This window comes from Streptopelia decaocto (assembly GCF_964273445.1).
Source record: "Streptopelia decaocto genome assembly, chromosome: 2".
In the NCBI taxonomy this organism is placed as follows: Eukaryota; Metazoa; Chordata; class Aves; order Columbiformes; family Columbidae; genus Streptopelia; species Streptopelia decaocto.
In genome coordinates, this window is record NC_138655.1 from 162,073,181 (window position 1) to 162,093,600 (window position 20,420).

General features: G+C 44.9%; 3 protein-coding genes across 14 annotated transcripts in view; 1 reads left to right on the plus strand and 2 right to left on the minus strand.

Moving 5' to 3' along the window:
* SNAP47 (synaptosome associated protein 47) overlaps positions 1 to 1,169 on the minus strand; it is a 33,221-nt gene extending 32,052 nt beyond the window's left edge. Inside the window, exon 1 of the mRNA XM_082046775.1 lies at positions 1,114 to 1,169. The gene's annotated coding sequence lies outside the window, so the exon portion shown is untranslated. The remainder of the gene's footprint in view (positions 1 to 1,113) is intronic.
* Positions 1,170 to 1,268: 99 nt separating this feature from the next.
* JMJD4 (jumonji domain containing 4) lies at positions 1,269 to 10,801 on the plus strand. The gene is made up of 7 exons (XM_082046778.1): positions 1,269 to 1,360; positions 2,360 to 2,957; positions 3,575 to 3,740; positions 4,597 to 4,722; positions 5,686 to 5,953; positions 6,903 to 7,049; positions 8,275 to 10,801. The coding sequence occupies exons 2-7, from the start codon at positions 2,699 to 2,701 to the stop codon at positions 8,584 to 8,586; spliced, it is 1,278 nt and encodes a 425-aa protein (XP_081902904.1). The 5' UTR covers positions 1,269 to 1,360; positions 2,360 to 2,698; the 3' UTR covers positions 8,587 to 10,801.
* A 151-nt stretch (positions 10,802 to 10,952) lies between these two features.
* ALS2CL (ALS2 C-terminal like) overlaps positions 10,953 to 20,420 on the minus strand; it is a 52,064-nt gene continuing 42,596 nt past the window's right edge. For all 12 annotated transcript variants that reach the window (XM_082046760.1, XM_082046764.1, XM_082046762.1 and 9 more), the window contains 8 exons: positions 19,989 to 20,146; positions 18,041 to 18,109; positions 16,838 to 17,011; positions 15,942 to 15,984; positions 15,476 to 15,537; positions 13,922 to 14,071; positions 12,997 to 13,093; positions 10,953 to 12,233 (listed from right to left, as the gene is read on the minus strand). In XM_082046760.1, the coding sequence (XP_081902886.1) occupies positions 12,162 to 12,233; positions 12,997 to 13,093; positions 13,922 to 14,071; positions 15,476 to 15,537; positions 15,942 to 15,984; positions 16,838 to 17,011; positions 18,041 to 18,109; positions 19,989 to 20,146 (825 nt within the window). In that variant the 3' untranslated portion in view covers positions 10,953 to 12,161. The remainder of the gene's footprint in view (positions 12,234 to 12,996; positions 13,094 to 13,921; positions 14,072 to 15,475; positions 15,538 to 15,941; positions 15,985 to 16,837; positions 17,012 to 18,040; positions 18,110 to 19,988; positions 20,147 to 20,420) is intronic.

Here is a 20,420-nt window from a genome sequence, read left to right on the forward strand (position 1 = left end):
TCCCAAATACAACACAGTCACCTGCTACACCAGATTTTCCCCAGTCCTGGTCCTTTTCCCTTTACCAGAAGAGACACCGTTCTTTCCCTGCTCCTACTATGGAAATCTGTAGGTTAGTCACTCAAAATCCTCTTCTCCCCTCCACTGCCTGGCCAGGCTCCACCACAATCCTCATCTTTTTCTCTGCCACAGCTCTAAGGCAAACTGATCTCTAGAGCTCTCTGATGACAGAATCATTCTGGTTAGAAAAGCCCCTCAAGATCATCCAGTCCAACCATGAAGCCACCTCTGGCATTACCCCATGTCCCTGAGAACCTCATCTCTGCATCTATTCAACCCCTCCAGGGATGGTGACTCCAGCACTGCCCTGGGCAGCCTGTTCCAATGCCCAACAGCCCTTTGGGGAAGAAATTGTTCCCAGATCCAACCTCAACCTCCCCTGGTGCAACTTGAGGCCGCTTCTTTGTGTCTCTGTCTCCCCTCAGCTCCTGTTCTCCAGCTGAACCCCTTTCTGGGAAGAAATCATTCCAAATATCCCTGGTCACCCATGATAGGACATGAAATTGGTTCAAAGCTGCGGAAGTGGAGGTTCAGACTTATTAAGAAGCGTTTTTTTACCACGAGGACTGTCAAACACTGAAAGAGGCTTCCTGGAGAGGCAGTCAATGCCCCAAGCCTGTTGGTGTTTCACAGGCATGTTAACATTGCCTTTAATAACACGCTTTAACTTTTGGTCAGCCCTGAATTGCTCTGACAGTTGGATTAGATATCACTGTAGGCCCCTTCCAACTAAACCAGTCTGTTCTATTCTATTAAAAACCCCAGAGCTCGCCCAAGGCCAGACCCACCTCCTCGCTTCATGTCTAATCCTTCCCCTATCCATAAACCCATCCCAATCCCCACTCCTATAACTCTCCCTCGCCTCTAAGCCAGACCCTCATCCTCATTCACTCCAACCTCCAACTAGGCCAACCCCAACCTCTCCATCTTCAGGCTTAGGCCAAACCACCGTTCTTACACCCCTACCAACTTCCACCTTTCCCCCACACCCCGGTTAAACCCTCCTAAACCCTCCCAGACCCCCCATTTCCCCAGGCCCGGCCCCGAACCCACCTCAGCGCAGCCGGCGCTCGCCCCCGCACAGACGCTCCGCGCCTGCGCCCGTCGCCCGCTCCTATTGGCTGAGACACCCGCCGCCGCCCGCTCCTATTGGCCGAGACGCGCGCCGCTGCGCCCCCTGGCTCATCCGTCCCCTCCCGGGCTCTGCTTGCCGAGCGCGGAGGTTCCGTGAGCGGCCGCGGGGGTGAGTCCGTCCCCTCTGCCGCTCGCCCTGGGGTCGTGCCCCGCTCGGGGGACGGGGGTGAGTATCGGTCCCCCGCTGTCCTCTCAGCTCCCGCGGGCGCGCGGGGGGATCGAGAGCCCGAAGCGGGGAGGGCGTGTGCGACGCCCTGTGGCGTCCGGGTCTCCCCCCCGAGCTCCGTGAGGGGGGAGTTACCTCATGGCGGCTCCTTCCCCCCTGAACACCCCGGTCTCCCCGTTGCCCCCGCTGTTTTCCCTCTCCTGAAGCCCATCCCGGTAGGGCGTGTGGCCTCATTTGCTCTCGGGCCTCCTCCCTCCGGCTGTGTGCTCAGTCTCCCCAGACACCTCCCTTTTCTTTACTATTATTTACCTTTTTCTAACCTATAATTGCTGCCTGGCCCATAGAGAAAAATCTGGGGAGGCCGGGCAAGGTGTCAGAGCTTAAATCTTCTCCTGACAGAGGGTTGAACCCTAGGTTCTGTCTCTCCCTCTCCATCCGCAGACACCTTCTTTTTATTTACTATTATTTATCTTTTTTTAACCTGTAATTACTACCTGGACCATAGAAAAAGGTCTGGGGAAAGTAGGGGAATGCCAGAGCTTTTATCTTCTCCTAACAAAGGGTTGAGCCCACATCTCCCCCTCCTCAGACACCTCCCTTTTATTTACTATTATTTACCATTTTTTTAATTTAACCTATAATTGCTGCCTGGCCCATAGAAAAAGGTCTGGGGGAGTAAGGGGGTGCTAGAGCTTAAATCTTCTCCTGACAAAGGGATGAGCCTCAATATCCCCCTCCCCAGACACCTCCCTTTTATTTACTATTATTTACCTTTTTCTAACCTATAATTTATGCCTGGCCCATAGACAGAGGTCTGGGGAGGCTAGTGGTGCAAGAGCTTGTGTGTTCTCTTGACAAAGGAGTGAACCCCAATAGAGTCACTGGGCCTCAGGAGCTTCCCAGGGCCCCAAATATTTCCAGGGTTTCCTTCCCTCCACAGCTGGAATTAATTCAATTAGCAGGAATATCCCACTGACATGAATGTTTCTGTTGTTTTAGGAAGGAACCAGCCTTTGCTGGTCATCCCTGGAGAGCGTGGTCACCCTGGCAAGAAGGTGATGAGGGAAAAGCAACATTTTCACCATCCATAGGGTGATTTTGTTGTCAGAAATCCCACTGGCATTAAACTTTATAAATTAGGGAACATCCTTGTTAGCCCCATGTGGTGGGATGCACCTGCACGACTTCTTGTTTTACCTCTGGCCATTTATATTTTCCCATGAGTTTTCATGGATTTAAAGACTCAAGTCATGTTTTAAAGCAGGATTTTTTTGTTCTTGGGTTTACGGGGTAGCATCTGGTCAACACTGTCTTGGCCAGGAAGGGTATCCAGCCTGCATGGACAGGGCAACATTCGCCTGTTCCACTGCCTTTTTTCGTGACTACAGCAGTTCATCTCAGGGCACATTCTGCGGAGGACACGTTGACTTTATTGAAAAAGTAGAATCGTTCACTTACTCAGACTTTTTCCGGGATTATTTGATTCCCAACCACCCCTGTATTTTCTCAGCTAAATTCACCGAGGAGTGGGGCAGCAGGAGAAACTGGGTTACTTGGGATGGTAAACCTGACTTTGATTATCTGCTGCAGAAGTTTGGTAAGTCATGACACTTTTAATACCTAATTAAAACATGTATGCTAAATGACACGGCTTTCTTCTTTTAATCCTGGGGATGGAACCAGTAGATAAAACCAAGCAATTCTCCAGACTTTTTTCTAAGTTCACTTTCTATGTTTACTGACACATTTTTTCACTGATTCCAATCTCGAATTTATTCCCCTAATGAAATAAAACAAAAAATGTTGTATAATTTATCCGTACCAAATTATATAGCTACTTAACTTTAACCTCAAGAGCAGCATCACACTTGCCCGAGGCAAGGGGAGAATATTCTGTAGTTACAGCGAAATACCTCTTCGGGCTGTAAAATATTAGTATATTTAATAGGAATCAATTCCACACTCCTAATGTAGTTTAAGAGGAAAATTCAGGTCCCGCTCAATAAATAACTTATTATCTGAATCGTGTTTGCTTTGAATGATGGTGTTGGGAGTGAGAGCTGGGGCAGAGATTGTTGCTTTATGTGTTTGCACTGTGCTTAGCATTAGAAGACACAGAAATTAGAGACCACTGCCAGTGGATAAAGTTAAGTGACTTCAGTTTCAGCGTCAATTGTTCTGTCCCCACGTGGGCTCAAAGAGTTTATATTTCAGGAGATGCTGTGGTACCTGTTGCCAACTGTGATGTCAAGGAGTACAATTCTAACCCGAAGGAGCAGCTCCCTTTCAAGGAATACGTAAATTACTGGAAAGAGTACATTAAAAACGGCTACCGGTCGTCCCGTGGGTGCCTTTATCTGAAGGACTGGCACCTGAGCAGGTAAGAGATATATCAGGCTTATACCGCATAATTCTTGGCGTATTTCACACAACAAGATCCTTAAACAAGTCGTTTCCTGACAGGGCTGATGTTCTTGAGCACTTTCATTTTATCTGTGTTTTAAATGCCTGTTATCCCATGTGGCTGGAACATTTGGCTTTTTTTAACTGCTACACTGTGAACCTTCTTAAAAAGAAGGGGGATATTTCTACTTATGTTGAATTCAGTGAGTGTGTGTGAGTTCTAATCCTTTATTCTCCATTTTCTTTTCTCTTAACCTTCCCAGACATTAAAATTTTCTTCACCCTGTTCTGACGTTCCTTCTCCTCCAGCCTCCTGCTTGCGAGGTGGATGCATTGTCCATTCCTCATGTCTGCATAGGATTTTTATGTCATTTTACTCAAATCTCTTCCTCCTTCCTGCTCTTAATCCAACTGTTTTGTGATGACCTTGTTTTCATTTTTGAGTGCGCCGGTGACTTACAATAAAGGAAGTTTGGACTAGATGAGCTTTGAAGGTCCCTTCCAACGCAAACTATTCCATGATGCAGTTGGACAACCACTCTTGAAGGGATCTCATCTAAAGAGAATGTTTTTATTAGGAACTGTCTTTGCCATAATTAGGAGAAGTCTCCCAAATAGAAGTTAATCTTCACAGCTTTTCTGGGAGATAGAAAAACACTATTGTGTGCATTTGCTGTGCAACTTGGAGCTGTCAATGAAGTAAAGGAGATGACAGCTAATTAATGGCCTGCTAAAGACCTGATTTGTCTCTGTATCTGGTTTTTGGAAACTGAAGTAGCAGGGGCAATGCTGCATTTTTCTGAGACCGATTCCCAACCCATTATCTTTTTAAGAGCTTTCCCGGAGCAAGATGTTTATACAACCCCTGTGTATTTCTCATCCGACTGGCTGAATGAATACTGGGATGCTGTAGCTGTGGATGATTATCGGTTTGTCTACATGGGACCTAAAGGTTCATGGTAAGCCAGTATGATTTCTGTTATTCTGTTATTCTTCAAGAAAGGCCTTGAGGTGCTGGAGCGAGCTGAGAGAAGGGAACGGGGCTGGAGCACAAGTGTGATGGGAGCGGCTGAGGGACCAGGGGGGTTCAGCTGGAGAACAGGAGCTGAGGGGAGACAGGGACACAAAGAAACGGCCTCAAGTTGCGCCAGGGGAGGCTGAGGTTGGATCTGGGAACAATTTCTTCCCCAAAGGGCTGTGGGGCATTGGAACAGGCTGCCCAGGGCAGTGCTGGAGTCACCATCCCTGGAGGGTTGGACAGATGGAGATGAGGTTCTCAGGGACATGGGGCAGTGCCAGGGGTGGATATGGTTGGACTGGATGATCCTGAGGGTCTTTTCCAACCACAATTATTCTATGACAGCATCATGCTGCAGAAGCAGCGTGTAGCCATAGTGTTGTACTTGAACTCAGTGTTGTTTCTCCAATGTGAGCTGTCCTTATGCAGTCAAAGTGCTTTTGCGCTTCAAAAAGCCCTGAATTGTGCCATGTTATATAAAGTTTTAGAGCAGAAACTCTCTGGGGATCCTCATCCACTAGTGATTTGCACAGTCAACAAAAGCCTTGGAGAAGCGCCGATGAGTTGCTTAAATATTTTGCAGGTGAAAAATTAAGTCCAAGGTGATAAAGTAGCATTTACAATATTCTCATCAGTTCACGCCACAGAATCTTCTGCCTTTGAGGTATTTGTGGGACAGATTCAAAACTAACTGATAGAGAAGCACAGCTACTATGTAGCTATAGTGATGTTTTAATATTTGAAGCAGTCAAAGTTAAATGAAAGGGTTGACAGTTTGGGGTCAGGTTTGCACTGTAAAGGTTGATTTCTGTGTGTCTGTCTGATTCTCACAGACTTTAATTGATCTTACAGCATTTAAATCTTGTGTTTTACTTAAACATCTGATTTTATTCTTTCCCCACAGGACTCCATTCCATGCTGATGTCTTCCGTTCCTATAGCTGGTCAGCCAACATATGCGGGAGGAAGAAATGGCTGTTGTACCCCGCGGGACAGGAGGAATACCTCAAAGACCGCCACGGCAACTTGCCCTTCGATGTGACTGCGCCCAATCTTCAGGACAGGAGCATATACCCTCGCTATGACCAAAGCCAACCTCCTGTTGAAATCGTGCAGGAAGCAGGGGAAATAGTCTTCATCCCCAGCGGATGGCATCATCAGGTTTACAATCTGGTAAAATCATCAATACTGATTTTTTTCATAACATTGAGAGACAATCGGGCAACAGGCTTGGATCAGGTCAAGCTTTTTTATTGCCACAGCATGTTGTGGATGCCAAAAGTCGTAACTGGGGTGCAAAAAATGTAGAGAGATTTGGGAGGAAAAGTCTTATCAGTGGCTACACGAGATAGTGGCTAAAAGGAAAACTGAACTTATAAGCTCCTTGGGTCATTGACCACTAGGAGCTGGGAGAGCGTGCAATCAGAGAAGCTGTCTGCACCCTCTTTTCTTAGGCTTTTCTTCATTAGATGCTACTAAACACTAAGAAATAGAATGCTGGGTGAGATGGGCTTATGGTGAGGCTCAAGTTGCTCCAGGGGAGGTTTAGATTGGATATTAGGAAAAGATTCTTCATGGGAAGGGTTGTCAGGCATTGGAACAGGCTGCCCAGGGCAGTGGTGGAGTCACCATCCCTGGAGGGGCTTAAAAGGCATTTAGATGAGGTTCTTAGGGACATGGTTTAGTGCTAGAGTTGGGTTATGGTTGGACTTGATGATCCTGAGGGTCTCCTCCAACTGAAGTGATTCTATGGTTCTTTTAATCTTGTTTTCTAACTGCAAGTTATAATTTAATAATGGAAAATGCTAACAAATTGATCTTCCTGATTACAAACCAAGATTAACAACCTTATTCCTTTCTCCCCACCACCTCCTCTCACCTTTGTACCTTTAAAAATTATGCGCAGACAAAGGAACTAGAGACATTTGCCAGTTTATGGAATGAAACAATATTTAATTTTTTAGAGAGACAGCGTTTCAGCACAGTGGTTGTATTGGTGCCAAAGCAGCACTTCCCTTGCCGAAGGATATGATTTTACATTATGCAGCACTGGTGTTGTTACAGCTGTTTTCTCTCACTTCCCTACGTAAGAGCCTCATAACCATTTAAATTATTCCTTCAGGAGGATACCATTTCCATTAACCACAACTGGGTGAATGGCTGCAACGTGGCTATAATGTGGTGCTTCCTGCAGGATGAATTAGCAGCTGTCCAGCGGGAAATCAATGAATGGAAGGACCCTATGGATGATTGGCACCTACAATGCCAGGTATGACAACACGATGCTGGTTGCACGGCTCTCTATTTGAAAACCACATATTTTGAGGGTGCATCACACCACCTTGTGAGTTCTAAGACACACAAGTCATTAACCTCACATCTGGAATTAGGACACGTTTCATACGGACACAGGAATCGGTGATGACTTTAATAAGGAAAAGCTTGTGCCCGTGAATATTTGTTATGTCGAGGAGGTTAGGATGTTGTCTGAAAAGCTAATGCTTAAACCACTCTTCTTCAACTATAGAGGTATTAGCAGCAAAATCAATCCTTTATGTAGTATTGACCTTCTCCTTTATAAAATATAAGTGCTTTTTCATGTAAACAGCAGAGCTGATAAGGTAGATAACACAGAGGAACTGATTCACGATTTGAGACAAGCAAAATTAAGGTGAAGGTGGCAGCAAGTTTCTGTGTCTGCAAAGTGATGCTTTCAGAACATGTAACTATACCGAGCAGTGTTGTATCGTGGGCGCTTCCAAAATCTTAAGCATGAAACAAATATAAGTTTGATTTCTGGAGGCTGTTACTGTTGCTAGGATGATATCCTTCAAAAATACTTTCAAAAAAACAGCCATTTGGTACTTAAAAGAAGCAGAGTGTTGCTTTTGGGGCTTAGTGGCATTTCAAGTAAGGTAAAGAATTACAAAAATTATTATTAAACATGGTTGCTTATCACAGAATGGACTGGGTTGGAAAAGACCTCAGAGATCATCAAGTCCAACCCTTGGCCCAACTCCAGTCCATTGACTAGATGACGGCACTAAGTGCCATGTCCAATCTCAGTTTAAAAATCTCCAGGGCCGGTGAGTCCAGCACCTCCCTGGGCAGCCATTCCAATGCCTGACCACTCTCTCTGCAAAGAATTGCTTTCTAATCTCCAGCCTAAATTTCCCCTGGCAGAGTTGAAGCCCATGTCCCCTTGTCCTATTGCTGATGCCTGGGAGAAGAGACCAATCCCCACCTGGCTAGAACTGCCCTTCAGGTAGTGCTAGAGAGTGCTGAGCTCACCTCTAAGCCTCCTCTTCTCCAGACTAAACAAGCCCAGCTCCCTCAGCCTCTCCCCATAGGTCTTGTGTTCAAGTCCCTTCACCAGTCTTGTTGCTTATGATTCCAGATAGTTACTAGCTTAATAAAAGATGGTTTTGTAAATTCTTACTGTAAATAAAAGAGAGTTGTTTCCATTTCAGTGCCGCTTATGTTTTTTCCCCTAGCTGATCATGAAGTCTTGCACGGGTATAGACTACAAGGAGTTCTACAACTTCCTCAAAGTTATTGCAGAGAACAGGATTTCTGTCTTGGAAAACGGCCTTGATGACGAAGCTTCGGCAAAGAACACTCCAAAAGCTGCCATCTCCACCTTGGGCATGCTCCACGCGGTGTTTGATTTAAAGAGGGCTGTGAAGGTGTTAACATCATTGAGTGCTAATGAAGATTTCAAGAAACTAGACCTGACGTCACTCTCTCCACCTCCGGAGGCATTACTCCACCACTTGAAAGCGGCAATAGATACAGCGCTGCTCTAACTTCCTATTTATTCACTTCTTTGTAAGATGAACCTTCTGCAAAAGGAGTGTTTGGAAAAGACGGGCTCCTCCCTGTTTAATAGCTGTTGCAGTTTAAGTACAAAGAGCTTTAATGGAGAGTGAGGAGAGAGTACATTCATAAGACTGAATACTTTTTAAGTTGACGGTGTTTTGAGTATCTAGTGTGATTGAACAGGGGAAAGGAAAAACAACACACCACAGATAAAAGAAAAACCCAAATCACGCTCATATTATAAGATGAGGGTTGAGTTTACATTCAGGGAAGGGGAACAGAAATTCTCGGTGGATCGAGCTTAAGTCTGGCAGGGCTGAACACCAAGATTACAGCGGTCTGCACCAAATTTCCTCTATAGGGGCAGCAAACCTGCTCTGCAGGCTCCAGCAGTTAAGCTCCACTTTGTCTGATCAAACCTAAGCTGCTTTAAGACCTCTCCTGCTTCCAGCTGCAGCTCAAACTTTCTTTTTTAAATATAAGAAGAGCCTAATGAGTTTGCGGCCCTTGAAGCCTGAGCTGTAGCCTGCATGTGGAAGAGCTTGACTGTGCTATTAATATTTTCCTGTCCAGTTGCATCTCTTTAAAGCTTAAAGTCTTGGTTAGGGCCAGACTTTGTACTGCTGTAGTGCCTGCAGGATTAAACTTAACATATCAGGAAGCTGGAGTCCTGATAAGCAAATCTGTCACTAATAATTAAGCATGTGATCTGCCTAAGCTCAAAAGGAAGAACTTGAATGTACTCTCACATTTCTCTCCACGCTACTTCCAAGGCACAGTATTTTATCAAGCGGATATTTGATTAATCAGGGAAGCTGGCAAGTAGCCTCATATTATCTCCTAAAAAAAAGCCATGCTGTTAACACACCAAATAGCACTACTGCATGGTTACAGAGCACAATTTACAACCTGGATGCTACCTTTGGTTTAAAAAGAGTCTTTCCAGTGAGTATCCCTCTTGTTTTTACTGGTTGGTGAGAAAGCCGAGAAGCACAAATGGCTGCACACTGTTACTTTAGTTGCTCCGTTAGGGCTGACTTGAATTATTGCACAAGAACCTCCTCAATTTTCAACCAGTAAGAGCAACTAAGAACCTTCTGTTTAGAAAGTGCAATAGTAAAAACCTTCAGTAGGCTGAAAAATCTCCTTGTTTTCTAGGTAATCCCGTGGAGTTTGTACCTGCGTGCATTTTGCATGTCCCCTTTTTGTAGTAGAAGTTCTGCATTTGGAGTAGGAAATGGTACCTGAAGCTAAAATCAATACCCAGAGCATGGAAGAACGCAGTATGGAGAAAACACACTTTTCTTCTTTCATTTTTTTAAACAGCTGTGACTACATCTTAGTGATTCAACCTCCTGGCAGGATCTTTCTTTGGACTGGAAAACCGCCAGTTTTTAACAACTCTGAAATTAAAAGTTCACAACTGTTACTTATGGCTGTTTACATTCTCAAAGACAGGCAGCTGGAGCTTTCTGCTTTATATTAATAAGGTGGGATTTCAGAGAGGTGAGGAACAGTGGTTTAAAATCCTTGTATCGGTGGGAACGCATGGGTTTGGTCTTGTACTCACCAGTCTCACTGCATGCTGTGTAACTGGTATTGGCACTAACCGCTTTAAATACTGTGATTTTACAAAGGGTTTGCTTAGATGAACAGGTTTGGTTTTGTTTTTTCATCCCTGAAGCTGGAACTGCTTGGCTTTGCTGCATGAAAAGAGTGAAAATACAACAACTTTTGCACTGAGAACCCAGTATCTCAACAGACCCAGGACTGGTTTAGACACCGGACTGTCCAGCAGATGCCCTCCTGGTTTGGATGGATGGCGCGAGCTTGCTGTGATGCAGATATTCTTTCCTTCTCAGGCAAGAAGCATCATTTCTGCAGTTAGTTCCTATTCCCTGGGGAGCACCGGTGAGGAAGATGATGGGACAGTGTGGTAAGATGGCTAAACCGTGGTTCAAGCAAAAGAAAATGGGTCTCAACTCCTCATTTTCTCATCACCCGAGCTGTCTCTGCACTGCAGCATCTTCAGCTCTGAAGATGCGTAACACCCTTCATAATGCTTGCTAAGGCTTATTGTGATCAGATGGGGTAAAAAGTCATTGTTTAATTGCAGGAAGTGATCATAAAGTTTAAGCCATGGCCTCCTTACTGATTTGGCAGGGAACAGAAGCACAAAAATGAGTTTTATCGATATAGTCTCTTCTTACAGTTACATTAGGAAACTAATCTGTAGTTTTAATTCCCCATTGCCACAAATGATCAAGGCAGGAGGGGAGCCACATATTTTCTGAAGTTCAAGAGGGAAAGGAAATTACAACAAGACTGGAATAAAACATATGCAAGCCTGTAATCTCTCTTAAAAATTAAACACCTTTATTTAAATACAAAATTACTGTAAAACATACATTAAGATACTTTCATACCAATATATTAACTATTGTAATCAATGCACTATTTATTAAAGCATAATACTTGTGATAAACAGGAGGAAACAGTCTGTAGAGTGTTTATTTTTCTGAAGTCACAGACCTGGACAACTTAAAATCAAACTGTAAAAATAAAAAAGAGCGGGTTAAAATCTAGTTCAAAAGAGCTTTTGCTCTAATATGCAACTCAGACATTAGTATTTTTGCCTGATAGGAACAGGATACCAAATATCCATTTGCCTTTTATAAAGGCAGCCTAAAACCCAGCCCAATTTGTGCCCCACTGGCATCAGTGGGTGATCTGTCAGCATAAAGCTGTGCACTTAGGACAAAAATACCTCCAAAAAGCTGTGTTTTTACAGCTTTGTCAGTGCAGAAAAGCAGGTGGGTTTATGTTTTGTCTCACCAGGATTTGAGATTTCTCACTCCAGGATAATCTATGTCCTTTTTATTATGCACACGCGAACCCCTGCAGAGTTACAAAGCAGCACTAGCATGTTCAAGGTGCGAGTGCGACATCCCTGAGCTCTAATGTGGAGTATAAATATACACTTTTAAGTATCATAAAACAAGAGAATTAGTCAATAGCAGCTTTTACAATGCAACGGAGAGGTACTGAGTTTGCCAAAGGTAGGAAAAGGAATGGAAAAACCTTCCTCTTCGAGATACAGGAATAAAACATCTCCAGGAACGTTTAGGAGCAGGGAGATGGTTTGTCCTGTTTCTGCCAGCCAGAAATAGTCCCACCAAAACACTTCTTATGGTTCCATTTGACCGCTTTCTATACAATAACCTCCCTCCTGTCAGTTCACTAGTGCAAAACAAACAGAGCATCTGAGGGAACAGCTAAAAGCGGTTTCAAGGCAGGCTGCTATTCGCAGGAAAGTGAAATACAAAGAAACTGTGGCCACTTTCCGCAAAGAGATGCCCAAACGCAAGCTGAAGGCTTAGCCCACAGCATCCCTATGTCTGCGCTTTGATTGTAGCTAGTAAAAAAAACAGCAAAGGGATAAATAACCATCCTTCCTGTTTTTAAAGGAAGCCAGAACAGCGGTGACTCAATTGCGTCTTCATCCGACAGTGTTTGGTCAAGAAAGTGCAGCAGGGAGGAGGTTCCCTTTGTGGCCTTGGGCTCAGGAGCGGTGGTTCACGTGACAGTTCTCTCTTTGGTGGAGTCTCATCCTCTGTATGTGTTCGTAGCACGACTGGGCAAGGAACAGAGCAACCCATTAAGGAGGAGTTGTGAAACTTTGGGCCAAAATCTGGTATTTTGCACATTAGAAGTGAATCCATGTTGCCCCACAGGTGCAAAAAACATTAAATCTCCACATTATGAATTAAGGAGAAGAAGGGAAATAACCTGTGCTAGGCCTCTAAAATTCATAGAATCATAAAATAATAGAATCATTTAGGTTGGAAAAGACCTTTTAAGACCATCCGGTCCAACCTTAACCCACTCCGGCCCTGCCCCATGTCCCTGAGAATGTCCTCTCCACATCTGTCCAGCCCTCCAGGGATGGTGACTCCAGCACTGCCCTGGGCAGCCTGTTCCAATGCCCCACAGCCCTTTGGGGAAGAAATTGTTCCCCAGACCCAACCTCAGCCTCCCCTGGTGCAACTTGAGGCCGTTTCTTTGTGTCCCTGTCTCCCCTCAGCTCCTGTTCTCCAGCTGAACCCCCCAGGTCCCTCAGCCGCTCCCATCACACTTGTGCTCCAGCCCCTCACCAGCTCCGTTCCCTTCTCTCAACTCACTTCAGCACCTTCTTGGTGTGAGGGGCCCAAAACTGCCCCCAGGATTTGAGGTTTGGCCTCCCCGGTGACCAGCACAGGGACGGTCACTGCCCTGGACCTGCTGGCCACACCAGTGCTGGTACCAGCCAGTTAAATGGGAGTGTAACTCATCAGTGTCTCTACTGCTCAAGAAAGACAAATTCAGCTTGCAACTGTCACTTGAAAACATTTCCCTACCTCCAGTGCAGTTAACAGAAAGTCATACAGTCCTCCTTGATTGGTGGGTTCCATCAAGTCTCTGATCAGATGGATTTCAGCTCCCAGGTGCTGTATTCTAGGAAAAATTAAAAAGTCACAACTAGAATAAATCTCTGGGCACTGGTGTTTCTGGACATATGTTTGAAACCCAAGTATGGAGAGAGACATGGATCAGGGAGTCCATTATCTTCTAGAGACTGAGTTCTTGAGGTATCTGGCACAACTAGATCTCAGCAAAGTTGCTCAATCATAAGAATTTCAACTCCTCCATTGTTTTCAGTCTCTCTTGTTCCCCTCCTCTCCCATCTACAGTCAAGAAAGCTGCCAAGCAAACAAACCTGTACCATCCAACGTGACTGCAGCAAAGAACAACAACAAAAAAGCTTCTGGATTTCATGGCCCCCAAGTTTAAACAAACATTTCACCCTTTTTCGAACCACGTCCAGAAAGTCAGTTAAGGCTTTTGACTCAAATTTGCCAGAAGGTCAGTGTTCAAGTTCTTGCTCATCTCTCAACTGAATCACAGGGCCAAATGAGAAAGGAAAATAGATGTACATTTCATAGGTGATGCATTGAAGACATCAACAATTGCCCTTCAAAGGCTTCATTTTCCTATTTTCTGCGGTAATCTGGGGTGCAGGTAAGACCACATTTGCCATGACAACCCCAATAACTCGATGGGCACTCAAGAAGTCCCAAGCCACTTTGTATCACGACCAACATCATTGTACCACAGCTGTCAGACATTAGCACACAGAAACCCAACTACAGCTCAGGAAAAAGCATGTTAAAACACAAACCCCAGTTTTTCATCTCAACTATTTGGCCTGGAAACATGCCTGTCCTTTCTAGGACTGAGTTCTCACACAGTGATGGGTCTGGGAAATGAAACGCTTCCACTTACTTTGCTCGGGATACAACGTACATCAGCAGGGGCAACAGGTCATCCATGGGGAGCTTGTAATCCTTCTCCACGACCCGGGACACTGTGCTCTCTATCTCCTCGTATGTCTTCTGGAGGATCACCAGCTTCTCTCGGGGATCCACTGTGGTGCTGCCAATGTGAAAACACCCGTGTCAATGATGTTTCTACTGCACAGCTAAAGAGATAAGGCCGTAAAACTAAAACAACAACAACAACAACAAACACAAACTACAACAACCTCAGAGCAAACCACCATGCTACAAAAACATTCTGCCAATCATCTCAAATGGCTGCACCAAAAAAGGATCAAAAAGCTTGTACCAGGAGGCATCAACAGGGTGTAACATCATCCAGATGGACCTTGAGTCTTCCCAAGTCCTGAGTATGAGCTGCTCACCCTAGTGTCAGTCTTTTAGACAGGACTAAACTCAGTCATAATCCCTCAAATAAAAGGTAAGGAGTATGACATTGATCACTTTGGGCAGTTCTATCAACAAATTCCTCTTACCATAGAATCATAGAATCATTTCGGTTTGAAGAGACCCTCAGGATCATCAAGTCCAATCATTGAGTCCTCTTGCAGGGGACTAGTATGGTTGTCACATCTATAAGGTTGTTTTTTATGCCCGTAACTCTCTGCCAAGGTACACGTAGCCTTCCCCAGAAGAGAAGTCACATTGGCTTTCATAGGGAGGTTCTCACCAGGACTAGTGTACTTAGGGACCTGAGACCTCCTGTCTGATGGATCCCACAACACTTCCATGCTCCCCTTTATTTTTCTTCACACGTGTTACTGCAGCACCATCCCCTAGGCTGGACTTCAAGCCAGTAAGTCAAGCTGAGCTTCTTAAAATGAGCTCTGCTTTGCTACATCTTGGGGTGCCACACTGGATGGATAACCCTCAGGTAGCTCCATGTGTCCAAAGCAATGGGCCCTATTGTGACCTGGCAGTCACAGCCAGGCCCAATTTACTGTGCACACTGATAATGCTCCGTTTCATTAAAGTCAGATTTTGTGTAGAATCATAGAATGGTTTGGGTTGAAGGGATCTTCAAGGCTCATCCAGTGCCCCCCCTGCCATGACTGGGATATCTTCACCAGCTCAGGGTGCTCAGAGCCCTGTCCAGCCTGGCCTGGGATGTCTTCAGGGATGGTTCATCCACCACCTCTCTGGGCAACCTGGGCCACCCTCACTGTAAAAAATTTCTTCCTCACATCTGGCTTGAATGTCCCCTCTTTTAGTTTAAATCATCACCCCTTGTCCTATTCCTTGTGTAGGAATGTCTCGGCAAAATTAAGGGGAGATATTTGCCAGGGGAGGGTTGCATATAAACACACTTGATACTGTCTATTTTTTTTGGGGAAAAAAAATAAGTTACTTTTCCTTTCAACTGGAATAATATCACAAACAACTTTAAATTATCTTGCAGGCTCTGCTTTTGTAAACAGGTATAAATTTATAGCATTTCCCAGAATACAGAATTTCCCCATCAGCTCTGGTTGTCAATCAGAGGTTATGGTTGGTGACTTACATCAGCTTCTGCAAACACTCGGTGGCGGAGAGGAAACACTTGTCTTTGATGAGGGACCGCCTCTGAAAGGGAGACAAAGAGTTGTGCATCTGTAAGGGCATCTCTCTGAGAGCCACCACGTGGTTCTGCAGCACTGGACCCCAAATAAGCATGTTTGGTGCCCATAAAGGAGAGCAAATTAAAGCTGTTGAAGACACTGACACTCTGGAGACACTTGGATTTCTCCAGTGCCAGTCTGAAAACAGACATCTTTGAAACATCACCGAGCACCACATTACAAAGCAGAGCTCATATTCCCATCTGTGGAAATTCATATGTGGTTGCTACAAATCATAACTAATCAACACACATCATGTAGCTCTGATTTCTGAGTGCAGTCTGCCCTGTGGTTACTCATGTGCAGATCCATTATTAACCAGCCCCAACACCATCTCATTAACACACCATCTATAGGGTTATTTCTTACCTGGTTGGTTGTCAGGGTGAGATCTTTCAGAGGCCAGAGGTGTCTGAAAGGAGATTACAGAGAGAACATTTAGAAGGCGGATGCCCATGCTTAATTCCATCCTAAGTTAGTCTTGGCTGGTTTTATATCCTCGTTCAAGGTGATGCTAAAGTCTTGTAGGTGCATGAGGCCATGTTTCCTCCTCTCCTTACACTTCTGCAGGAAGAATTATTGACCTGAGTGTAGGGTTGATTTTACTCACAGATGCTCCTGTAATAATCAGCGGAGAGTTTTCACACTTTCAGATTCAATGCCTATAACTGAGTCTAGACTGAAACAAAATTGCTAGATTGAGACTCTGGGTCTTTTGCTACCTTGCGTAAACCCTTAATCTGCAGATGATGCTGTGTTAGAAAAGCTCATGTGCTTCTTGAGTGTGAGTCATTGGTCCTCACACATCACTTCTAAAGATGGATCTAGCTGCAGGAATAGGTGAAGAAAACGTCTGGCTCCAGAGCCTTTCCCCTGTGCTGAGACTGTGTGCCTACATAGGAAGTACTATTGATTGGATTATAACTCTTTCTGAGACACATTTATAAACTACATCTGATTACTTCTGTGTTGGAGCAAACCACTTATTTGGTGAGCTAGAAAAGAAGATTTTTGCTAAAGGAAAATGAAAATTAGCATAGGTAAGAGTGGTTTTCCCCTAGTCAGTGTTGTTCCAGACAGTATTGCAGACACTCTGGGACAGGACTTTCTCGATAGACTAGGGAAAAGTTCAGTGCTACAGCCAATGATGGACCCAAGACCAGGTTGTATATCCTTTCCTCCTGTGCCACCAGAGCCTTCCCTGGCTCCTGCCTTCCCAGCTGGTATCATAGGGTTGCATCCTGGGATGAAAATATGTCACTTACTTCTGCACATCCAGAAACTCTAGCAGCTTGATATCAGGAAACAGGCTGAGGTCCACGATCCCTTGGCAGTACAGGTCGTCTTCTCTTTCGTGATAGAGCATGTAGAGCATGAAAAGCTCTGGGTAGAAGCAGGGCAAGATCAGTGGCAGGACCACACTGCGTGCCTTCTGGTCGCTATGGTGAAGAAAAGCAAAGCAGAGTCCTGAAGTGAAACCTATAGCCTTGAGGAACACAGGACACGATGGAAGAGGCAGCTTCTGAGATTGCAAGGTGTTCTCCTTACTCTCCCCTCCTTCCTTCACCTTTGAGTTCAATGTCTCAGCTGGAAAGTAGTGACATATAGAACACTCTCATGCTGTAGATGCATCTTATGCTATAGGACAGGGTAGTGTTTCTCCTCAAGATCTCCTTAGTCACTGGGAGAAACCTGAAACAACAGAGACCTATCTCCAGCTGTTCTTTCTGAGCTGTTTCAGTAGAGCACCTTTTGTTTCTTAAAGAAGAAAGGCCAAATAAATTCAGATAAAGCTGTCTACCATTCCACCAACCTCTTGGCATCGTTCAGCCTTCATGGGGATGGCCATGTATTAGAGCAAAGAGAAATCCAAACCAAAAAGGGACAGCTTAACAAAGAACACAGAATGTCTTGAGTTGGAAGGGACCCACAAGGATCATGAAGTCCAACTCACGCTTCTTCCCACCCCAAAAACCCTAAACCTGTCTCTCCCACAATTACACCTACACTTTTATTCTAGGAAAATCATATCATCTACCTCTTCTCCCACATTTCCCACACTGCACTCCCTATTTCCAGGCCTGCCTTTCTCTCAGTGCTGGTATGGAAGTCGCCATACCCACAACAAACAAGCTGCTGTGACTAATGCAAAGCACATGGTAGTGCTGGGACTACAATCTTGCACACAACTGTGCTTCTGCATAGTACCTGGTGTGGGTAATCTTGAAAGGATGTCTGCTACACACACCTCCATCCAACTCACCACTCTGTTCTTCTACAGAACATGATTAGAAGAAGTTCTCTCATGCTTCAAGTAGAATTAGAGAAATCTTTGCACTCAGGGTAAAGTGTAGGCACTAAACCTAGCTCAAATGGACAAATACAATCAGTTCAGCACTTAACATATTTCAGAAGACACCTGTCATATCCAAACAGTTTAAAATTCAACAACCAGTGGTGACACATACCTTGTATCTCCATCCACACACTTTGTGGGCAGTTGGCCTTTCTGCTCTAGTGCCAGATGGAGCAAACCCCTAGAAGAGGAGCAGAGCCAAGGTTTAGTTCCACCCCTCCTTTTTTTAGGGGCAATTTGTTATTCACAAGTGAGGAGCTCAGCTGTCCCAGCATCAAGTGGGGTATTCGTAAATCTCTTTGTAATCTTTGTAGTGTTGTTTCAGTATTCAAGTTTCACTGTGTGAGGACTTTCTCCATTACCAGCAGAAGCTGCCAGGAATAAATACCTGTTTCAAAAATCTCCATCACTTCTAAAGAGTAGGGTGGTCACCCTGGAGATCCTAACTCCAATCTGCATCTAGCACCATCTCCTTGTATTCGCACTCAAGGGACATGAGTTTTCAGGACCTATCACACCAATCAACTCTCTAATCTATCTGTGAACATCAGAGGATCTTCATACTCTACTCAGAAAAAAAGTATCTTGGTGTTGCCTTGATATTTCCAAGCCAAAAATTCATAATCTTAAAGTGAGGATTAGGGAGAGGTTCCGTTTTTTTTTGGTGTAGAAGTATCAACCTAAGAAAATTAGCTAGGGGCACAACAGAGTAAGGTGGGTCTTCCTCTCCACACTGCATCTAAAAGGTCTTGAGGCATGAAACAAGCTTTCCAAAGTATGCGCTGAGTGCAGAAACACCTCCACATGAACCAGTGTTCAGGTTCTCAGCCCCGTTGCGCTGTTCATGAGCACAGCTCAACGAACTGAATCAAATCGTGGAATGTCCTGAGTTGGAAGGGACCCACAAGGATCATGGAGTCCAACTCCTGTCCCTGCGCAGGACACCCCACAGTTCACCCCATGTGTCTGAGGATGTTGTCCAGTCTCTTCTTGAACACTGTCAGGTTTGGGGCTGTGACACCTCCCTGGGGAGCCTGTTCAGTGTCCAGCACCTCTGGGTGAAGAACCTTTTGCTCATGTCCAACATGACCCTCCCCTGGCACATCTCCCCACCATTCCCTTGTCTTCTGTTGTTGGTCACCAGAAAGAAGAGCTCAGTGCCTGCCCGTTCCTCCCTTTGTGAGGAAGCTGTAGACCATGATGAGGTCTCCTCTTCATCTCCTTTTCTCCAGGCTGAACAAACCAAGTAACTTTAGCCTCTCATCATACGGCTTCCCCTCCAAACCCTTCAAGAACTTTATAGCCCTTTTCTGGACACTCTCTAGTAGCTTATTATCTTTTTTTATGCTGACTTGTTCCCATCAGTTTTGCTGATGTTCTCAGGGTGCTCTGGGACAGACAACCCCTCATCACAGAGCTGGCAGCCTTCCTCAAGAACACAAGGCTACACTGATAACAACAGAGCTTTTACACAACCTCTTATTTTTAAGGCAATACCACCCCAGGAGCAGCTAGAGGCAGAGCTCCCCACCTCAGCCTACCACAGCATTTCTTGTATCTTCTCCTAAAATATATTCAGACACCAACAGGACCCTACTCGTGCCTTTGATCCACTCTTTAATTACCCATGGGCACAACCACACAACTGAACAAACTCATTTTAGAGTCAGTACCTTATCAGTCAAGCCTCAACAATGTTCTTACACCATATGTTGTTAACTCCTGTTGAGTTGAGGCATGTTAAGCATAAGATATTTTTAATTCAAACATAGATATCAAACACCACTGTTGTGTGCTCTGATGTACTTCACTGTCCTCGTTATTCTAGTGAGGCCTCTTGCTCATATTTGTGCTTGTCGAAATGAAGTCTATTATGGGCAACAGCTCATTGTGCTGCCATAACTCAGTGAGTTTTAATCACATTAAAGCCTGAAGCAAATCTCCCAAGAAATATGCTGTGAAATAAAGCAGCCCATCACCTGAAAAAAATTATCCCAATGGTCTACTCCACAATCCCTCTATGCTCTACCCATTGGAAGGACTCGGCGTGCTTGACTTACTGATAGAAGTCCCATATTTTCTTGGCATAGTACTTGACTTCCTCTTGTGCCATAGTCAGCAAGTGTCTGTTGGCCCCAATCCCAGAGTATGTTGCCTGAAAAGCTATCGTCAAGGCCTTCAGCAGCTTTCCCAGAGGGTGCAGGGAAGACTTCAATGCCTGCATGATAGAGGAAAATTAAATTTTATAAGTCGGCCCTCGCCATTAGTAGAGGATAACACTAAAAGGCCATCCAACCTTCTCTTGTCAGCAAAGGAGAACATGCCTGGAGGTAATAAACTATAATTTTGGACTATTTTTGCTGCCACAAGCCCATTCTCCTCCCATTATCAGGCAGAAATGTGCTTAGTAGGATTGCTGTTCTGATGAGATCAGCTGTGATATTCAAGAGAAGGCAAAGGGTGCTTCAAGGAAAGGCTGGCTAAGTGAAAAC